This window comes from Chelonia mydas, chromosome 14 (assembly GCF_015237465.2).
Source record: "Chelonia mydas isolate rCheMyd1 chromosome 14, rCheMyd1.pri.v2, whole genome shotgun sequence".
Taxonomy (NCBI): Eukaryota; Metazoa; Chordata; order Testudines; family Cheloniidae; genus Chelonia; species Chelonia mydas.
In genome coordinates, this window is record NC_051254.2 from 30,016,077 (window position 1) to 30,033,360 (window position 17,284).

A 17,284-nucleotide genomic window follows, 5' to 3' on the forward strand; every position below is an offset into this window, starting at 1 on the left:
GCGGCAGGGTTGGAAATTATGGGGGGGTCAGCTTGCAGATGGTGAGGCTCAGGCTGGGTCTTTCCACCCTCTGGCTCTCTTCCTCCTGCTGCTGCTACTACCAAAGGACCAGCCACACACCCAGGTCAATATATAACTTAGATTTTACCCAAAAATCACACTGGTGCCAATCCTTTAGTATCTAAAATCTAAAGGTTTATTCATAAAATGAAAGAAAGAAAGGTGAGAGTTATAATTGGTTAAAGGAATCAATTACATACACTAATATAAAAGTTCTTGGTTCAGGCTTGTAGCAGTGATGGAATAAATTGCTGGTTTCAGTCAGGTCTCTGGAGTACATTCACAGCTTGGATGGGTCATTCAGTCCATTGTTCAGATCTTCAGTTTATAGCAAAGTTCCTCCAGAGGTAAGAAGCAGGATTGAAGACAAAATGGAAGTGTTTTCAGGGCCTTTTATAGCTTCTGCCATGTGGAGGGCATCCCATTGTTCTTACTGTTACAGAAACACGATGGAATTTGGAGTCACATGAGCAAGTCCCATGTCCATGCATTTCCCCTAGTCACAGCAGGAAATTCCATTAAGTGTAGATGGGCGTCTCCCATGGTCCATTATAAGTTAAATGTTCTTGATGAGCCCCTTAATTCGAAAAGTCCCTCCAAGATGTACTGGGCATTATCCCAGGAGCAAACGTTTGAAATCCAAGTATAGAGCCAATGCTTATAACTTCACATACAAAAATGATACATGCATACAGATAGCATAATCATAACCAACCGATCATAACCTTTTCATAGATACCTTACTCGACAATCTTTGTACAATATTTGCTGCAAATATATAACAGTAGTTGCAACAATGATCTATATGGTCATATTTTAATCAGATGATGTCACACAAGCAAAGGATTCAGAAAAGAGCCAGAGGAGGAGAAGGTGATGGTGCCACCAAGTCCCTTGTCACCTTTAGCTCAGTGGTGATAGCATCCATCTGGGCTGTGTCATTCCTAGATAGTGGCAATTCATAGCTAGTCCTGGTGACAATGGATAGTCATTGGGCCAAGGACTGGCAATGAGAATGGCTGTACAGCCAAGCAGTTAGGGCACTCACCTAGGCAATGGGAGACTCAAATCCAGTTCTGTTTTGTGAAATGACCTTCTCTACCAAGCAGAGTTCTCTGGACTTTGCAGCACGTTACCGTGCAGGGGCTGATATAGCAGCAACACAAAAACTTGTGCTCTAGATTGTTTCTGCCAGTTTTCTTCCTTAGAAAAAGCTTTGTTAACACAGAGCTGAGGCTAAATGGCAGGGCCCCGAACCTCTCAGAATGTCAAATGGACCTATATTTAAACTTCTGAAAACCAGCAAATGAAGAGTGAAGGCAGAATACAATGAAACCTCTGAAAACCAAGAAATATAGAAATAGGGTAATGTCAGCCGCATCCCACCCACCCAACCTTAACTCTGACCCCTCCATCTGGCAACAGGCTTTAGGGGGAAACATACAGACATCACCTATCTCCAACACAATCTGCTATTGGTGTGTTGTGCTGCTGTGCCCTCTACAATGCAATAGCATCATTCCTCTTCATACACTCTTACTGCCCTCATTGTGCGTGATGTAACTGTATTGATACTGGGATTAGCTGCAGCAAGTGTCCAGAGCTCACCCTGCCATGTGAGATGAGGGGCATCTGCAACTAGAGAAATCAGGGATGCTTTTTTTCCGGGCTGCACTATGCAGAACATCCAGGCGGATGGTCACAATGGTTCCTTTTGGCTTCACAATCTAACAGTGCATGAAAGAATTTTTAAAATATCTGTAGAGATTTAGGGCCCTAGGATGGCTGCTGCTGCCACTTCCAGAAGCTGACATTGCACTAATTATATCTAGAAGATATGGGAATATGAAACAGCTTTGCCTCTTTCTAACACTCTCTTGTATATTCCCAGTGCCCACCAGAACCCCACGTCAGCACAGGTATTCACACTCCTGCTTGGACCTCCTGCTTTATTGTTCTGGGCAGTTTAGCAGACTAGCATCACACCACACAGTGCACCAAAAGGCTTAGGGCTTGTCTACGGAGGAAAGGTTTATATATATATGTATATATATATATATATGTTTTGGCTCTATAATTGTACCAAACAGTGCACACTATTTGGTTTAAACAAGCTCTAACTACTTCCCTTGTGAATCATTGCATCCATACAGCTCTGCACTAGTTTGAAATAAGCACCCAGCATTCTGGGCAAACGGCCCACTGTTCAATGTCCTCCTCTCAGGGCTGAATAAATTCTCAGATTTTTCTCATGGTGCATCAGAAGGTTACCTAGAAGAACCTACTGGAATTCTGGGGTTTTGGGTCAAACCCACAGACGCCCATGATTCCTGGTATCCCATAATTTGTCTGGTTTTGTCCAGCCAGAACCATTTCTAAATGATGCAGAAGCAGATTACTTTGCTTCCACCACACGTAGCATGGTGGAAATACTACCAAGTGTAAGGGGACTGTTGCCCCCTTACTAACATTCAGTGGGGGTGTTTTAGTTGCTAGCTCCCAGTACTAAAAAGGGGGAAGGGTCGATGGGGAATCACGACCCTGAGACTGACAGTCCCCAGGAACAATGGGGAGAGGCCAATGTTCCAGGTCGGCCTGAATGACAGGGTGGGCAGGCTAATCAGGGAGTCAGGAGGCTGGGGAGGTCCCGTACTCGTACGCCGTGTGAGCTGGATTTGCCTGGGTCAGACAGCGTGGGACCAAGCTGAGGAGAAAGCAAGGGACCAAGCTGAGCTGGGGGGCAGAGCTGTGCCAGATCCAGAGGGACCAGAAAAGCAGCCCAGAGAGAGCAGACCCTGTCCTGGGAGCAGAGCTGAAGCCCCAAAGCCAGACGCACAGCCCAGAGAGAGCAGACTTGCCCTGGGAGCAGAGCTGCAGCCCCAAAGCCAGAGGGGCCAGAAAAGCAGCCCACAAAACAGGTCAGTGCTGGAAGCAGAGTCACAGAAGTGGCCTGCAGAGCAGAACTGTCCTGGGAGCAGAGCTGTAGCAACCAGAGGCAGAGGGGCCAAAGAGGCAGCCCAGGGAGCTGGAGGCAGAGCAGCAGCAGCAGTGCAGAGACAGAGTGGTGGAGCTGGAGCTGGGGCTGGAGCAGTCCAGAGCTGGGTGCGGTGAGCAGCTGGGGAGACTGAGGGGGACCCTGGGCAGCGGGCCCAGCACAGGGAGACGCCTCAACCAAGAGGCTCTGCAGGCCAGGCTTGGATCGTAACCCCGACAGGGCGGGGGCAACACTGGGCAGAAAAGTCCTACCACTTAAAGCCTGAGAGCGTGTGGCCGCCAGCAGAGCAAGTGTCCAACCCACAGCATCCCTGCAGCACAGCCAGGGCCTGAGAAGAAGGCCAGAGACTTACAAGGAACAGACTGTGAACTGCCCTGACATTCCAGAGACACTGTTTGTGATGTTCCCTGCCACAGAGCGGGTTGATGTGTTTCCTTTAACCTTTCTCATTTTTCCTTATTCTTTTTAAAATTAATTGTTGATTAAATAACTTGCATTTGCTTTAACTTGTATGTAATGGTCAGTGGGTCAGAGAAGTGCCCAGTGCAGAGAGAGTACCCCAGAGTGGGGACACCTTAGCCCCTGTCCTAGGTGACCACAGCAGGGTTGGGGGTCGAGCCCCCCAGGAATCCTGGGCCCAGCCTTGTTGGGGTTACGAGGACTCTGCCAGACAGGAGAGTGGAATGGGAGTCCTCAAGAGCAGGGAGGCCACTGGGTAAAGGAAGTGGGAGCGAGGACTCAGATCCTTTCACTAGCCCACTTCACCAGGGTAGTGCAGAAGCCAGGAAAGTTCCCCACAGGAGCAGGACTATTCCCCTGCTTACACAAGGAACACAATCCTGACTGTCATTCATACAAACAATGTGCTCCAGATGTATTGTCAATCAAGCAGATGGGCACTTTGGATGAGCTAGACTATAGCTGTGATATTACCTATACACTCCTGGAGAAGGAGGAAGAAATTGGGCAGTTACTTTTGTATGACCTTATCCTGGAGTGGCTTCAGTTAGTAGAGCACCATTTCTGGTCTCAGCAAACTAGTGGTGACTTTGTAAGACAGGATAGCAGTGTGGAAATGATCAGTAATTTTAGCAGAATTTCAGTATGTGGAAGGACACTTTCCCAGAGATCTGTGCAGAGCTCATCCTGGAGCTGCAGTGCTGGAACACCAGCATAAGAGCTCCCCTTACTGTGGAGAAGCGTGTTGCTATCCCCATCAATCGCTCGCCATCCCCGACTGATACAGGTCAGTAACTAATCGATGCGGTGTTGGTAGATCAGCTGTCATGGCTGCTGTCATGGAGGTGTGCGCTGCTCTTAAGAGGGTGCTACTGGACCCGGGTCATAAAGCCTGACAATGTACAAGAGATTGTTGATGAATTTGCACAGTTGGGGTTCTGTTGTGGCATTTGGGTCTACACATTTATCCTAACTGAGAGCTCAATAGTAAAAAGTATGTGGAAGTTGTTATGGTGTCTGTCATACAGCAGCTGCTGTTTATGGGGAGTTAGGGCCCAGTCTGCCCAGGACTGACTTATGAAGGCCCTGACTGGGGGTAATTGACTGCCCCAGGTGGCTGATTAAATGAGCACTTGGACTTACAAAGGTCACCCAAGTTCAGTTAGAGGGAACTCCAAAGAGAGACAGGTATGGAGACAAGGTGTGAGAGGCCTGTGAGAGGAGAAACTTAGATGGACAGCTGCAACCAGCCAGCATCTAAGAGGGCCTGGTCTCAGCCATGGGTCTCCCAGACACTGGCCACGAGGGTGGCTTGGCCAGGATCACCTGTGTCCTTGGAGAGAAGTTGGAGTTGATGGACCTGTCTTAACCCCAGACTCCAGAGAAGGATGTTATTCTGATAGACGTGAGAGGGCTAACACCAGGGGCAGAGACGGAAATGAAGAGAACCCTGGGGGTAGAGCCCAGGGAAGAGGTGAATGCTTAACTCAGGTGGGGGACATGGACAAAGAATAATCTGGGGACTAATGTGAGAGTTTCTCAGAACTGTGACATGAGGAGATTTTGGGAATAGTGTAAGGAGCTTCCCAGAGCTATGACTGTGATTTGAGGAGATCTGGGGATTAGTGTGAGGAGTTTATCAGAGCTGTGATTGTGATATGAGGAATTAGTGTTAGAGTTTCCTAAAGCTGTGACTGTGATATGAGGAGATCTGGGGATTAATGTGAGGAGTTTCACAGAACAGTGTCTGTGATATGAGGAGATCTGAGCATTAGAGTGAGGTGTGTCTCAGAGCTGTGACTGTGATTTGAGGAGATTTGGTGACTAATGTGAGAGGATCTCGGAGCTGTGACTGTGATATGAGGACATTTGGGGATTAGAGTGACGAGTTTATCAGAGCTGTGACTATAGGTGCCGACTTCTAATGGCGCTGGTGGGTGCTCAACCCCCCTCTGCCCCTGGCCCCTCCCCAACTCCACCCCTGCCCCGCCCCCTCCCATCCCCATTCCAACCCCTTCCCCAAAGTCCCCGCCCCAACTCTGCCCCCTCCCTGCCCCTATTGGACTCCTTCCCCAAATCCCCGCCCTGGCCCTGCCTCTTCCCCGCCTCCTCCCCTAAGCGCCCCACATTCCTGCTCCTCCCCCCTCCCTCCCGGAGCTTGCTACAGCTGTTTGGTGGCGGCAAGTGCTGGGAGGGAGGGGGAAGGAGCGGGATGCGGCATACTCATGGGAGGAGGTGGAGGAGGAGGTGAGGTGGGGCAGGGCAGGGCAGGGCGGGGAGCTTGGTGCCCGTGGGTGCTTCAGCCCTGGAGGAGTTGTTTGCGGAGTTTCCCAGAGCTGTGACTATGCTATGAGGAGATCTGGGGACTAATGTGAGAGGATCTCGGAGCTGTGATTGTGATATGAGATTTGGGTCTTCGTCTTCCCCTGAATGTTGTCAAAAGAAAGAAGCACATGTGAACCTTGAGGGATTCAGTATGCATCATTTCAAAACTGGATTGGGAATGCTGAATCACTAGCAGGGCATAGAGGGTCTTCTTGCCATGGGGTTTGTCAGCAGGGTGGAGGGATATGAGAGCCGTCTGTTTGTTTAGTGTTAATTAGGTGAAAGTACAGTGCTGAATGCAATCTTGTGAATAAGGGTGAACGGGTTTTAAAAGGAGGGGGATTATAAAATTTGAGTCGCGTGGATTTGTGTCTGGTGAATAAACTCAGTGTTTGTGCGTAGAAGAGGTGTAGGGAGCTCCTGGCCAGTACAACTCACCTCAAACCAATTTTGCTTTCACAGAAAGAAAGTGTTTGACTCTGTGGTAAAGTTGTCATGTGCCCTATTCCCTGAGTGCTCTGCACCATCTGGAGAGACAGAGTGCAAGCATGTGTGCTACTGGTGTATTGGATCATCTCTCAAAGAGGGCAGAGTTAAGGCTGTGTACATTAAGGGCAGAGTTAAGGTTGCCATGTACATTAACTCTATTTTTTCCGGTTTTCAGAAATTTAATGTTGATGAACTTGACATCCTGAAAGGGCTGGATCTGTCACTGGGGAACCTTACACCTGTGTTAATAACAGATTATTTGGGTTTTTTTGTTTGATTTGCTATTTAATTTCTAGTTTTGTTAATTGAAAACCGCCCAAGTAGGGAAAGTGACCTGGATGCAGGGAGCCCTGATGTTGCTCCTCGCTCCCACCCTTACAGCCCCCTAGGGGTGCACAGAGGAACAGCGTTCAAGGGGGGAGCAATCAGCAGTGCCAGCTGCTCTATGAATCCAAGTCAGTTTCCCCATGTGAGTGCAGGAGGGGAGTGCAGGGTCTTGGGACAAAGGGGGTACAGTGCAGGGGTTAGGGGCATGGGGGCACAGTGCAGCACAAAGTAAAGGTGGTAATACACCATATAGCATGCTGCAGTTTCTGACACTACAGGCCCTAGTCCTAGACAGGCTGCCCAGGACCAGGAGCTGCAGGTGACAAGTTTCTGGGAGACACTGAGTCTGTGTGTCATTCACTCTGATAATGGTCAAGAGATGGTCTCTTGTCCCCACACCAGGCTCACTGGCTACTATCCCTGGGCCGGAGCTACAAGCTCTGCTCCCCTGACTCAGGTCATGGAGTTGTCACTGGTCAGTGCTTTGCCACCTGGTTTGTTTGGTGATGAGCAGGGCCAAATTAACCCATCACTGGGCTCTAGGAAAAGCCCCTCATGTCACCTCCTGCCCCAGGGTTCCTCTCTGCCCCTCTCCCGGCTGAATCCCCCACGCAGGCCCTCACTGAAGCTCCTTGCCAGGTGTGGGCACTGAAGCTCTTGCTGGTCTGGTTCAGGTACTTGTGCTCTGCCGCTCAGGACTGACCCCAGTGTCCCACCCCCCATTGTTACGAGTCAGTAAGTGGCATTGTGACATGGGTGGCAGCCCCACTTAGCCAATTTTGTCCTGGTACCCCTCCTCCATAAAATGGATTGTAGGCCGGGGCCTAACCTGAGTGGGCAGTGGGACAGCCAGCACTGTGCCTTCCCACTGCTGTTGTGGGGCAGGCTCCTGAGCCCCCCACCCCCCATGCCTAGTTTACCTGTCCTTAATGCTACACCTGACCCGCAGGGTGCGGAGCTGGCGGGGAGGGTGTGGGGAGTTGATTCCATAGCTGTTGTGTCCAGAGGGGTCTGGTCCTTGCTCAGAGAGAGGAGGCTGCGCTCGATCTGTCTCTGTTTTTTGTCCTGGGTCACAAGCTGCTGCCTCATCCACTGGGATCTGGGAGCCCGAACTGAGCAGTTGCTGCTCCCTCAACAGGATCTGTGCTGGAGAGAGCCCTCCATTAAAGTCCCCACTGTGCCCAGCCCAGGTAGGGACTTTGACAAGGCTGGAGAGAAAGCAGGAGAATGACTTTGCAGTCTGTTGGTTGGGGCACCCACCCACCTGTGGGGTCCAGTCCCCTTTCCTAAGGACTCTTTAATGACTCACCCAAAGTTAGTGCAGTGTCATTGTAGCCATGCATGTCCCAGGAGATTAGTGAGACAAGGTAGGTGAGGTAATGTCTTCTATTGGACCAACTTCTGTTGGTGAGAGAGACAAGCATTGGAGGTTCTCTGAGCTCTTCTTCAGGTGAGATATTACCTTACCCAAAGTGTGAAAAGGTCAACTGGAGAACTTGAAGGCGCTAGGGTTGGCAGCCTTGTTTCTCCCTCTGAGATAGTGTTGCCTGCACACTCTAGGGGCACCCACCGTTACCCTTCTGTGGGCTCAGGGCGTAACCTTACACTCTGCATGTTTGTGGCGTCTTTTACTAGTGAAAGACCCTTGCACAATAATATTCTACTTAATCTCTATCAATTAACATTTACCAAAACAGAATGCCCACACTAAGCATACAATGCCCACACTAAGCATACAATGCTCACCCCTCCTAATAAGGCAGACAAACTTTTCCTTCTGGCCAGTCAGGATCAGGACATCCGGGGATTCCAGCTTCTGCATGGTGTAATTGGCAGCGTGTTGGTTCTGGCAGCTCTGATCTTGGGGCTGTGTCCTGGAGTTGGTTCCAAAAAACTTCCCTTTGGACCCAAGTTTATATAGTGAAACTTGAGTCCTGCTTAGCTGTATCTTAACCAATCATATTACTAAAGTATTACAAAATAATTCTTTGACCAATCCTAACATATCGAGAAACAATTCTTTACCCAGTCATACCCCACCACCTTAGTTGATTTAAACCTTGCAAAATTAGTTGTGTAACAGACAGAAGCAATCAAAGAACCAGACAGAAACCATGCAGATAAACAGTAGAGGAGTAGGAACCATAAAAGCAAAGCAATAAAGAAATAGAGATTTCACACCCACAACTGTTGATAGGTGATTCCTTGTCAGACAGAATGCCCTCAAAGTTTTCTTTAAATATCCTAAGATCTGTTTCTTTATCTGGTGATGGTGGGTACTATTAGGGCAGGATCCCCTTCTTAACAGCCCAATATTACATGATCTTAATGTAATTTAGATGGAATGTCAGGATGTAACTTTCTGCTGCTTCGCTCATGGCTGCTGCTCTCCTAATATGGCTGCAGAAAAGGGCCTCAGACCTTACAGTAGGACACTTTCCCACTCCAGTCAGTGATACCTCAGCAGGCACCATTGTAGTGCACAGGCTAGCAGCATGCGGGCCCAGGTGGCTTCAAGACATCAGTAGCCACTATGTTCTCTGTCCCTTTGTTACCCTCAGGAAAAAGATATCAGCTAAAATCACTCCCACCTGTGGAAAACGGTGCCAGCATTCAGTGCCAGTGCCCTATATTCATAGTTTCATACAACTGAACAATTCCCTCCTCATGCCCTACCTGCCCCCCCCGGGTTGGCCAGACTTGGCACAGCTGGGACTGGTGAGTTGTGCTGTGCATAAGTGCTCTCCAGCGGAAGTATCAGTACACATGGTTTCTTTAAAACTGGGGGGAGCCAGGGATGGGAGTTCAGACCCTTTACTTTCACTCTGTGTTGTGACAATACTGGCAATGATACCTCTGGTTTCAGAGTAGCCGCCGTGTTAGTCTGTATCCGCAAAAAGAAAAGGGGTACTTATGGCACCTTAGAGACTAAAAAATTTATTTGAGCATAAGCTTTCGTGAGCTACAGCTCACTTCATCGGATGCATACAGTGGAAAATACCTCTGTGTTTTATCAGTAGCTGCTGCTAATGCAGCCTTGTGGGATTCCCCCTTCACACCCACGGAATGCCTGAGCTAGTTAAGAGGAGAAGGAAGAGGACTCAGGATGACTCCTTTAGAGAGATCATGCAAGCCAGTGTGGCATCAGACTATGAGCAGAGGGCCTAGAAAGGTGACTACTGCAGACTGTATAGTGAAGGAAAGAGCAGCCAGCAGAAGGGCCCAGGAGTCCTAGCAGGAAAAGCAGAGGGAGATGAACCAGGACATAATGGGGCTGCTCTGGCAGCAAAAACAGAAGCTGCAGATTCTTGTGGACCTACAAGTTCAATGAGCACTGGCTCACCTCCCTTTGTAGTCCATGGAAAACTCCATTTTGGCACCTCCTGTATCCTCCATCCAACATTGCATGTAGCATCTGGGTCTGCACCCCTCCCCCTACGACTCCACTCCAGGGGACAGTAAGGACAACCGCAGTGTCACATACACTGACATGTGGGAGCCAGGGTTGCTGTATGGGTAGCAAAAATGGCCACGAATGATCTTTCCCCTGGTTTAATTCTCCTTTAATTTATTTCAGAAGTATTTTATTGCATTTGTTCTGTAATTGCACATAGCTTCTATGCACTGGTTTTGATACACAATAAAAATCTGTGTCTGAGAAAATAATGTTGTCTTTGTTATTTCATAACATGTGAAACAGAATGCCAAGCACTACTCGTTATTGTACAGAACAATGGAACTCATGGGCTCGGTGACAAACATAGTGCAATAATTATAAAGGTACAGATGGAACCGCCAAATGAATAGGTGTATTAACAAGCAATGTTGTAATCAGCAATGTACAAGCCCCACACAATTCCTAACAGCTCCACAAACTTCATTGTATCTGTTTCAGGATAATATCCTACATGGGCAATGGCTGAAAGTCCATGGGGCGGCTACTCAGGAGCCCCTGTGGAATGCGTTGGGATCTCAGCCTGGTTCATAGCAGGATGGAAATTCTTGCCTCCATTTCCGCTGAGCAGATCATCATGTAAGCTGCATTGTCTCCCTCACCCTCCCAGTTTGTGTAGGCCTTGCAAGAAGAATCCCAGTCCTTCCCATTCTTAGCCACCTCCTAGGCCGGTGAGCAGCCCTGCTCCAGGGCTCTGCACCGCATACTCACAACATGAAAAGCTCCATATTTTCTTTGAGTATTCAGTGTTGTTTTACAAACCCCTCCTTGTGGGTTTTAGATTTTTCTACACATAAAAAGCAACCCTGTATTTTCAGTCAAAAAATGATTTTTTTGAGACCCCAGTGAAACAAGAAGGCAGAACGGTATGGTCTGCATGAGCGCAGTGTGTCCCCTGGAACAGATTGAACACCAGCATGGCAGAGGGGAGGCCTGACCATTCCAGAACATTTTCATTTGACATGTTTCAGCTAGCTCTAGATACAAGTCACAGAGGGCCAGATTTCACAGGCCTCAGCCACCACAACTGGAGCTGGCTTTTCCAAACAGCTCTTCTCCCATTTCAGCACCTAATGAAGCAACCAGTTAGTTCTCAATGAGACCTGCTGGGAGGTGGAAACTTCTGGCTAAACACTTTTGAAAATCTGGCCTCTTAGTTAGGTGCCTAATAGGAGCTAAAATAAAGCTGGCCCCAATTCTGGGGTCTGGTTTCGGTCTGTTTGTGCAGCAGAGTATTTTAGTCTCCAGAATCAGAGACAAAGCCCCAGGTCTCAGATCCTCAAAGGTATTTAGGCACCTAACTCCCACTACAATCAGTGGTAGGTAGGCACCTACCTAACTTTGAGGACCTGGGCCTGTTACAATGGGTTCAACAATTACCAGGGAAAGTGAGAGTTGGTTTCTTCCCCAGAGCAAGACGGGCCTTTTGATGAGGTGCCTGAGCCCTGGGGATTCCCCCTACAGCTTTGCAAGCAGCTTCCCCCTCACTCTCTGGCAGTCTGCCATGGTTCCACTGAACACCAGAGACAGACAGGAGAGGCCTGCTGCAATATTGGTATAATAGCCACCATCTTGGCCAGCACACTGGGCATTGAACCAGGACTCGCTAAACTCAGAAACTTGAGTCACTGCAGCATGAGCTAAGCAGCCAGCCTCTGCAGCAAGCCACCATAACAGAGTCACATCCTCTGCAACTCACACCAAGAGGGGGGCATGTGACATGTGCTGATTAGTGTGTTGCACTGGTATGGACTTTCCTGGTCTGTCTGCAGTTTCGATGTCTCTGCAGAAACATGGGAATCCTTCAGGATCAGAGAGGGCAGAGATTAGAGAAGCTCATTTCATAGGTGCTGATGGGGTATTCTGCTATCCTCCCCCCAACTCTGGACATCTCAGGGACACAGTCTAAGCTGGGAGTTTACACCAAAAAGAGAGAAGAAAGGGCGAATTCTTTGCCCAGTGAAAGAGGCTGGTGGGAACGCGAAGATCAGGGCCTTGGTATCAGCATCATAAAACGTCACCTGCCCCGCTTCATAGTCCAGATAGACCCCAATCTTTCTGGGGCTCTGACTCAGGGACAAGTTGGTAATAGGGGAGGTGTAAGCTCGGTAATACGCCCCCAACTGCTCCATAGCCCAGACTCCCGCTTTGGGCTTCAAGTTGACCTTTCCCATTCTCTTCACAGACTCTCTGGCGACCCCTAGACACACATTCCCCCCCTCCTTCAACGCCACCTCCCAGTAATGTCTGCCCGAGGTGAATGCCTCACAGCCCAGGGCAGGGAGAAACGATACATCTTCTACTCTGAAATTGTTGTATGGATTCTGCCATCTCATGCTTTTCTGATCCTCAGACACGATGAGCCAGGGATTTCCTGTGTCTGGATCCAGCATCACATTTTCTGGAGAGCGAATGAGAGAGAAAATCAGAGCATCAGAAGCAGAGCTCGGCCCTGGGGAAAGGGTTGATCGTGCCAGTGACAGAATCTGCCCCAGCTGGAGGGTGACTCAGAGTATCTCCTTCCTCCAGGATTTACCCGGCTCTGAATAGAGGCAGCTCTGAGATCTCATCAAAGTGCAGGGGAGAGTCACTTCCCTGGCAAGGATGGGTCAGTGACAGAGCAAAAGGGTTGGCATGCCAGGCCTGAGACTTTGAATCTTTTCCCTCCTGCACCCCTCTCTTCCTGCCTGACAGCGCACAGTGCACCCTGATCCTTTGTGGTGTTCGCCCCCATGCAAAGTGTTGGGAGTCCAACTTCCCCTGGAATAGTGATGTGGGGCTTGATGCTCAAAAGGAATTAGGCACCTAAGTCTCAGTTTTGGTTCCACGGCACTGCCCCAAATTCCCTGTCAAATGCTCTAGACACCTAAAGTCACTTAGCACCTACATTTTTCAGAGTAAAAGATCTCTAGCTGCCTAGTTTCTGCTGCTCCTGTGAGAGACCCTGTTCAACTCCTTTCTCCCCGTCAAATAGAGAGGTGGACTTGAACCTGGGTCTCCCAGCTCTCAGGCGAGTGTGCCAACCACTGGGCTAAAAGTTATAAAGCAGCTGCTGCTGCTGACACCACTGCCAGCCAGATTTGGAATGGTGTCAGCTCCAGTAGGTAGCCTCTGTGCACGCCTCCTGGATCAGGCCCCGCATGTGAGTTAGACAGCGGAATGCCTCTCTTCCCTCTCTCTGAGAATAGCTCTGAGGCTGAGGGAGCAGACGGGCAGCTGGAGGCCCACAGGGAGACAGCAGTGCGCACACCTAGAGATGGACACACAGTGACGAGGGAACTTTTACTCTGAAAAATGTAGGCGAGTGACTTTAGGTGCCTGCTCGGTTTCTTGCTAAATGAGCACTTGGCGCCTTATTCCAAGGAGGTTCCCGGCTTGAGAATCACAAGCAGAGATGGGGCCTTTCTGCAGGCTGGACTTGGCTTATCTCTGTGAGGGGGTGGGGCTTAGGACACCCCCCTCTCATCAGCCTCCCCCAGCGGCTAGCCTACACTCCTTGCTTTGGAGCATGGCATTCTTAGGCACCCATCTCTCTCCATTTACTGTACAGGAGCCTCGGTGCCCAAGCAATTGCAGGGCTTTTTTCCCAAGCACCTAAAAGTTCGGCGTTGTGATGCTGAACTGGGACTTGGATCCTCTCAAGCGTCTTTCCCCACGTCTGCTTGGCAAAGGGGACCACAGATGCAGGGCCCCACCATTCTGGAGCCCATCAGAGCAGTCAAGCATCCCTGTTCAGGAGAGAACTTAAGCAGGTGCTTAAATGAAGCAGGCCATTTCCTGAATAGGGCTGGACTGAAGCATGGGTTCCAGCGTTTTCCTGACTCGGTCCTGAGTCAGTGCTTGGAGCTCCAGGGCCTGTCAGCCCAACAGGTGACCACAGCTATGCTGATACCTAAACTGCCTGAGCTGATGAAGCAGATCTTGGGGATCCTCAGGAGAAAACCATAGGAATACGTAAGGATGTTCATCCTCAGTGCTAGAAAAGTACATAACCCCCTGGGGAACCATAGCAAGCTTCTCAGTACCTGCCATGACTGGCAGGCCCCATGGAATGTATTGGAAGGCCGCGAGTACCTGGATTGTCTTATGAGGTTCACAGCAGCTGCAGAAGCTTGGGGTAGGGGGGCTAGAGGACGGGACCCTCACTCCTGTGGACCTCACTCCATGTGGGAGTCTGTGCTGGGGGGTGCACTTGTGTCCTGTTGGTGAGCTGTGAATTTTCACTAGTAGCCCAGCAAATTTCCTAAGGTTCCTCAGAGCCCCAGTTCAGCTCAGCTCAGGCTTCCATGCTGCCATTTCCCTTTCAACATTTAATCACTTTTAAAACAGGGCGGCAACATTCAGAAGTTTGATCCTGTGTTTCAGATCTTGACTAGAGGAATCTGGCCAGCTGAATTTTAATCTTTTCCCACCATCTACTCTCAAGAGGGCATCCCGCCAAAAAGTGTTAGATTAATTGGATAAATTTCCTAATTGGGTTGATTACCTTGTGTTTGTTTTTAATTAGAGCTAGCTGAAAAATGGTGGGTGCACATGATATTGTTTCCTACTTTTTGCTTTATTGAATTTTTATGCTTGTTTTTCTACCAGAAAATCCAGGGAGACACAAAGCATTATTTATCCTCAGTTCAGGATAACATTCACATGCAACTGTCGCCACTCCCCGTTGGCCCCAGGAATTACCTTTGTCCAGCCTCCATTCTGACACCAGAGTCTCTAGAGGATGAAAAAGGTGAGAGAGAGAGGGGAGATCTCAGGATCTGATCAGTAGGTGACAATCGTTTTGTGATTTAATATAACTTTTGGGGGAGATGCAGACAGAGCTATCCTTATTAGTAATTGTTTATTAATTATTACTTCTCATGTGATTGGGCCTGAGGACCCCAACAGGGAATTACGGCCCTTTTGTATTAGGCTTCGTGTGAACAGTTCCCTGCCCACGAGAGCTCAGAACGTAGGAATCCGGACAATACACAGCAGCCGAGTACACTGACAAACAGGATCACATTGGGGGAGCAGTGGCAGCCCAGACCCCTTCACTAACATTCAAAGAAGCTACTTTGTTGAATTCTATAGACATTACAAAGCCTCTATCTCCTGACATCAAATAGCTGGATAGCACCATCAGTGCAGGGATCAGGGTGGGCTAGCTGATGGTACCACCCACACAGTATGGCTCCCTGTTACCCTCTCTTGGTGCTGGGCCACACACAGAGGTTGATGATCCTGCAACAACAGCGGCTGAGAAAACTGGATCTCTGAGCTCAGGCTGCAGAGGTTCATTCTATCAGCTCCAGAGGTGCCACATTTAATCCCCACCACCAGGCTGTTCAGGGGTGTTGTGTCGTCAGCATCTGATTGTTCCCCTCCCCCTCGCTCACCTTTTTTCTTTACAGTGTCAAGTCTGGACAGTCTTTCCCCGTTGCGGCCTGGCTGATCACTGAAACTTTCTCCTGTTGCCTCCCTCACAGTCCTCTCACTTCAGCCAGACTCCACACCCGCTCCCCATGCTACCCAACTCCCCACTCTCTTCTCCGCACGCTCTCAGCACCATAAAAATACTACAATGCCTACTAATCAAAATGCTACAGCATCTACCCACTCACTCAGAGTGACAGCACATTTTCCATGACACCTTCAATTCCAGCAGGTGAAGGCAAATCGCTCCCAAGTCTCTTTGAGCTGATATTAAAGTCTCTGGGTGAAATCCTGGTCCCATTATAATCAGTAGAAGTTTTGCCATTGACTTCAACAGAACCAAGATTTAACCCTCTGTGTCCTGCTGTAACCAGCACAGAATATTATCAGACAGTAACAAATGGTAAACTAACCATCGGGGCAGATCGCTTTTCATCGCCACAGACACATCTTTACCTGCAGATCTTGTCTTCACTTTTGCTCGTGACTCACAAACATTTCACATAGGAAAGCCCCAGATTTTTTTACCTTTGAAGTTCTTCAGAATGTTGTGCAGAATTCTGGTCTTTTCAGAGGAATCCCAGCTGCCCCATTTAAATTCAGGAGAAAGACTCACTGGATTCTCAAATGTCCTCTGTCTGCCTCTAGAGAAAATGACCCGCAAAATTCATCATCATTGGATTGTTCACTTGAAATACATCAAAACTTGAGGAGACACCCTGCACCTGTCTCTCGCTGGTGAGATCAAAAGGAGAAAGGTTGGAAGCAAGGAATCCCCTACCCCCTCATACAGTTGCAATCCCTGATCCTTCCTAGTGAGCAGTTGTTCATCAAACCATCTCTAAAAAACTTTTTTTTAAAATTGTGTTTGTGGGTAAAATTTAAAAAAACGCACCTAAGTGACTTTCAAAATTACAATTTTCTTTTTATTTGTTCTGGGTTTTGTCCCCCATTCCCTCCTTTCTCTCTCGTTTTTTAACCTTATACCACTGAATGCCATAGGTGCCGACTTCCCCTCTTTCCCATGGGTGCTCAACCCCCCCTCTGCTCCCGGACCCACCTCCACTCCACTCCTTCCCCGCCCCCATTCTAACCCCTTCCCCAAAGTCCCTCCCCCAGTTCTGCCCCCTCCCTGCCAATATTCCAACTCCTTCCTAAATCCTCACCCTGGCCCCGCCTCCTCCCCTGAGCACGCCACGTTCCCGCTCCTCCCCCCACCCAGAGTGTGCTAATGCTGCCAAACAGCTGTTTGGCGGCAGCCGGGCCGGAAATGCTGGGAGGTAGGCAAAGGAGCAGGGACACGGCGTGCTCGGGGGGTAGGCAGAGGTGGAGGAGATGAGGTGGGGTGGGGGGTGAGGGGAGCTTGGCTGCTGGTGGGTGCTCCAGCCCCAGAGCACCCACAGAGTCGGTGCCTATGCTGAATGCAATTTGTTTTCCATTTGCCAGTCTAGTTTTTCAAATCTTCCTCAGCTTTGGAAAAGCTACAGAGTGGCAAAAATTAAAATGAAACTCTGTAGCTCTTCCAAAATATAGAGAGTTTTGAAATCCAAAACGAGAGGCCATTTTAAGATGGAGCACACTTTTTGGTGGACTAATTTCCTGCGTGAATAATTTCAGCCCGCTGAACTTTTTGGTGTCTGTCATGGAAAGCAGCTGGGAAGCAGCAAGATGCAAGGAGGAGGCATTTTAAGGGGAGGTGCATGTACCCACTAAACAATGAGCAGGGGGATAGTTTCCACAACAATCTTATGGGGCTC

At 49.1% G+C, this 17,284-nt stretch overlaps 2 protein-coding genes across 6 annotated transcripts in view; one reads left to right on the top strand and one right to left on the bottom strand.

Annotated features, from left to right (window-relative positions):
• Positions 1–17,284, top strand: part of LOC119567445 (maestro heat-like repeat-containing protein family member 1) — an 850,842-nt gene that overhangs the window by 499,428 nt on the left and 334,130 nt on the right. The gene's annotated exons all lie outside the window — the stretch shown is intronic.
• LOC102936613 (tripartite motif-containing protein 15) overlaps positions 5,735–17,284 on the bottom strand; it is a 34,534-nt gene continuing 22,984 nt past the window's right edge. The window contains exons 6-9 of one of the 5 annotated variants that reach the window (XR_006285888.1): positions 16,056–16,171; positions 8,402–14,825; positions 7,965–8,056; positions 5,735–7,863 (exon numbers count right to left, since the gene is read on the bottom strand). Coding sequence is in view for 2 of the 5 variants with exons in the window: in XM_037913325.2 (XP_037769253.1) it covers positions 12,002–12,510; positions 14,793–14,825; positions 16,056–16,171 (658 nt within the window). In the remaining 3 variants the exon portion in view is untranslated. Of the gene's footprint in view, positions 7,864–7,964; positions 8,057–8,313; positions 16,172–17,284 lie in introns of those variants that run through there. The other 4 variants (XR_006285887.1, XM_037913325.2, XM_043528906.1 and 1 more) reach the window with 4 other exon arrangements.